Below are 4,454 nucleotides of genomic sequence, written 5' to 3'. Positions count from 1 at the left end.
AAACCTCAGGACATAAAGGAATTATGTCGTCGTCGCACCTCCGTCCAAGCCATTGGTTAATGATATGAGCTCACTAATTACTTGAATGACTCTAACAAACCAATATAAAACTCTAAACAACTACAACATTAATTATAGACTTTATGAACTGATTAGACTAACCATCGTAATAGACGTATATGACCGCGATGAAACTTTCTATAAATAACCCCATGACATTAAAAGTCGTTGTTTGCTATCAAGAATATGGAATATAACTACGATGATCAGATGAAATTTAAAAATCAATCAATCATAAAAATAAAATAAAATAAAATAAGTTTATCAATTATCATACTTGTTTCGACTCATAGAAATAATTGAAATACTCAAAACATGTTATACCAAATTTTACAGTTAAAAGAAAATATGCTAGTTTTTTCACAGATATCATCCATGAAAATCATCAATACAATGTCGTTTTCGTAATTTTTATAGATGGATGATTTTTGTAGATGTTGTCTGTGAAAATCAGAACTATTTTGATCTAATTTTTTATTAAATCTTAAATAAATTAATACAGTTATTCTAATTTTCTTTTCTCTAAGTGATTCCAAACAACATTTTTCAAAGTAATATTTGTTTATTTCATCAATCAATCTTATATGCTGACTAGAGGTGGACAAAGTGAATTAGTCTTTTGAGAACCAATGGAAAAAAACCTAATTGGTTTTTCTGCAAACCGGTTAGGTTAAAACCAAACCCCTTTTTTAAATAGGTTTAATTGTTTAAAGGATTTCACTTACAAAAATACCATAATAATAATAATAATAATAATAACTTAAAAAATATATAATAATAATAATAAATAAAAAAAACGATTTAATACCTTTATATGTACCACCACCTCCCATACCCAACAAACCAAACACGGAAACACCAACCAAAGATTGGGCCGGTATCGTTGGAAATTAGAGAGCTATTGGATTATAGACGCAGCCCAATTGCAAACCGCAAAACCCGAACAAGAATCAACAATGGAGACAAAAGAATCGTCTTGCGCAAGAAACACGCAACGCGAAATCAATAAAAGGGCTTTTGAATCGATTGATTCGCCGATGAGAGCTGATTCTACAAGCACTGTGAAGCTAAGAAGACTCACCACTATCGATCAAATGGAATCTCAATTTGCCACGGTTTGTCCTTCACTCATGGTTTCTTAATTGCTACGAAGTATATTTAATTAGGGTTTCTTCCGTTTGTACAGTACATTCTTATTAATAGATCAATGTCAATCTCTATGGAAGTGTTTCCCTCTTGATCCAATTGCTCGAATTGGTTGTTGATCATTCATAACGCTAACTGAATCTCTAGAACTTTATCGAGACAATTAACTGTTTTTTAGTTAACTGATACTGGATCAATTTATGGGGGTTTGGAATCGATCGAGGATGAGAAATTGAGGACTGTTCTCATTTTCGATCATGTTGATTACTATAATGCTAGGCTCAACCTTGTTCTTTTGCAATTAAGTTCTTTACATGTTATATCACTAAAGAAAAACATTGGCTTAAAGATTTTAGCTGTTGATACACTGAATGTACAATATTTCAAACACTTAATCCCTTGTAATGACATAAATCAGGAAAAGCTTGCTGCAGCAAAGCAAAATTATGGAAGAGATATTCGTGTATTTGAGACAACAACTTCCTCTCACACATCAAATGAGCCAATTAACGAAGGTATGCACCCACATGATAAGACATGACAAAAGACGTAAATGTCCTTATATCTTCATCATAAAAAATATCCCTAGAAATCTTGCATTAAGGTTTAATGACTTTTGTAATATCGCAGAGGAGCCGGATGAGTTTTTTGATTTCACTGCGGAAGATTATTATCGCATCTTGGCTACAAAAAAGGAAGGTGAGAATATTTATATTTAATTATTTATATGGTAATTTTATTAAAAACCAAAGTGTATTTTTATTCATCCCAAATTAAACAAATCATTTTCTTTTCCTTTTTGTGGATAGATAAAGTTATGAAGACAAAAAAACTCCGTGAAGCAGAAGAAGCCACTCGTAGATCAAGAATTACCAAGGTACTATACCGTTCAATCTTTCCAGAGCTATTTTCAATGACGATAATAAGAAGGGCATTCTCGTCTTTTTGCACAAATGAGAGATTGAGATGACTTACAACTGACGAGTCCCTATCCCACCTTTTTAGACGTGACAAAAAGTTGCAATTCTTGTCCCATTCACATCTGTCTCAGTCCGGTGTTTGTCAAGTGCATGACAAACAGACAAATACACAGTACACAGTACAACCTGTTTTGTCCTGTCTAACTGCTATTTCTTGTTTTCTTATAGGCGGTAATTCGTGTGAGGTTCCCGGACAACCATACATTAGAAGCCACATTTCATCCATCAGAGACAATGCAAAATTTAGTTGATCTTCTTATAAAAGTTGTGGCTAGACCCGATTTACCTTTCCATATATGTGAGCATATTTTTAAATTCCTATTTTTTTCTATAAGTTTATAATCATGTTAAATGGGGTGATATTTATTATATACTAATATCATTTTTTTTAAGTAGTTACTACTCCTCCAAAGAAGCTAATAAAAGACATGTCTCAAGATTTTTACTCTGCTGGATTTGCCCCTGGTGCAATTGTCTATTTTTCATATGATCAACCAAAAGGTATTATTTTTTTTTTAATAATTGCATCCATGGTATAATAAAACACCAAATATGGTTTTAAAGTTTTGTTTGAATAATTTGGTCCTTCAATTTTAAATTTTATGCATTTTTTAGTTTTTTGTTCTATGATCATATTATGTATTTAATATTTGTTATGTGTAAGAATATATGAGAAATTAATTTGATATTAACTATGATACATATTAAATTAGTTTTTATGTTTCAAATTTTTTAAAAATAATAATTTAAAACACTATATATTTTAATAAAATACATAATTGACATAATACGATAATAAATTTGAAATTTATTTTATACAAATAATTTACAATGGTTATGCTTCTCTAATAATATAATTTTATAAAGTTAGTCTAATAAAAAGAAATCGAATGTGTAAAAAGCAAATAAATTAAAAGGGTAATTCTTAATTTATTTTGGTTATAATTCTTTAATTCTTTAATAATATAATTTATGAGGTTATCTTAATAAAATGATGTGAGTTGATCAGTTGAATCCTCCATAATAAATGAAAATAATTTTGCCACTTGTCATCCTCTTATGCATTATGCTACATGTCAGTTTGTGGTAAATTTAAATTTAAATTAAATTATATTTATGTGTCATTTTGTGGTTTTTTTATTCCATTTTATTAAATTCAATATAATACTTAAATGTAATAAATGTATATCCAATTCATAAATGCCACTTTCCTTTTAATTTCTAAATTGAATCCAATTATTTTACTTGTTTATTTATTTAAATTATTCATTTAAATTTAAAAGATAAATAAGCACTTCAATTTTAATAATTAAGTAATTTACTTTTTTCTTAAAAATTTAAATTTTCTAAATTGTTAGATCTTCATGTTTGTTTATTTTTTTTTAATAAACCCATATAATACATGGTTCTTACAACTAGTTTATAAAAAAACTAACAGATAGAAAAGGTTATATTTGTAAATTCCAATGGAAAATTTTCATTGTCTAATGTTTTATGGGTGCAGGTGATGGTGATGCTGACGTGACATTCCTTAAAGAGGAAGTGATGGCTTTAAAAGGTCTTGAACTTGTAGCCGAACCGGAGAAACCTACGGTTGACCAATTGACCACCGTGCCTGTGGTGGCTGCCGCCCCTCCATCGGTTCAAGAGCGGAAGCCGGCTGCCGATAAAAAGATGGTTAAGCCAAAGTGGTTGAAAATGTAACAATTTGTCGACTTATAAAATCAAAGTTTTTAAAATGGATTATATGTAACCTTCTTTCCATAAGTGGATATGTTTGTGCAAAAAGGTTATTCTTGTGGGCCCATAAATAGTGATATAAAGTTTACATAAAAACCATAGTTCAATCCACAATGAAACTAACATTAACATAAAAATCAGTGTCTATGAAGAGCTCAATCTATATTGAAACTATATAAAAATCATGAAGAGCTCAATCTATATTGAAACTATATAAAAATCAGTGTCTACAAAGAGTTCAATCCACATTGAAACTGACTTGTTAGATGCTCGGACCCTTGAGTATTTCTAAGTAGATATGCAAATGACATTGATATTTTCATTTTATTAATTCAAAAATGTGAAGGTAATGGGAATATAGTACCTAAGATAAATGATATTATGTAGATATTAGTAAAACTAATACACAGTTATTTGCATGAAAACATTTTAATTTGTGAAATATTTTTTATAATATCACTAAGGAGGTTTTTAGTATGCATTAATAGAATAAGGAATGAAATGGTGCCAATGAAGCATAATGGATGA

At 29.4% G+C, this 4,454-nt stretch overlaps 1 protein-coding gene across 2 annotated transcripts; it reads left to right on the top strand.

Annotated features, from left to right (window-relative positions):
- The first annotated feature begins 999 nt into the window (after positions 1–999).
- On the top strand, positions 1,000–3,974 carry LOC145167209 (plant UBX domain-containing protein 1-like). Of its 2 annotated transcripts, none has more exons than XM_079086332.1 (7): positions 1,000–1,175; positions 1,625–1,721; positions 1,837–1,905; positions 2,016–2,083; positions 2,355–2,484; positions 2,580–2,687; positions 3,691–3,974. In XM_079086332.1, exons 1-7 carry the CDS (start codon positions 1,017–1,019, stop codon positions 3,888–3,890), a joined length of 831 nt encoding a protein of 276 aa, XP_078942458.1. In that variant the 5' UTR covers positions 1,000–1,016; the 3' UTR covers positions 3,891–3,974. The 2 variants fall into 2 exon arrangements, with proteins under 2 accessions (XP_078942458.1, XP_078942459.1); XM_079086333.1 differs by having other exon boundaries at positions 1,002–1,175; positions 2,583–2,687.
- Positions 3,975–4,454: the final 480 nt, after the last annotated feature.

Source organism: Lactuca virosa, chromosome 3, assembly GCF_052849685.1.
Source record: "Lactuca virosa cultivar CGN04683 chromosome 3, Lactuca_virosa_CGN04683_v6, whole genome shotgun sequence".
NCBI classification, from domain to species: domain Eukaryota; kingdom Viridiplantae; phylum Streptophyta; class Magnoliopsida; order Asterales; family Asteraceae; genus Lactuca; species Lactuca virosa.
Note: the sequence above shows the minus strand (reverse complement) of the source record. Positions and strands in the feature narration are given on the sequence as shown.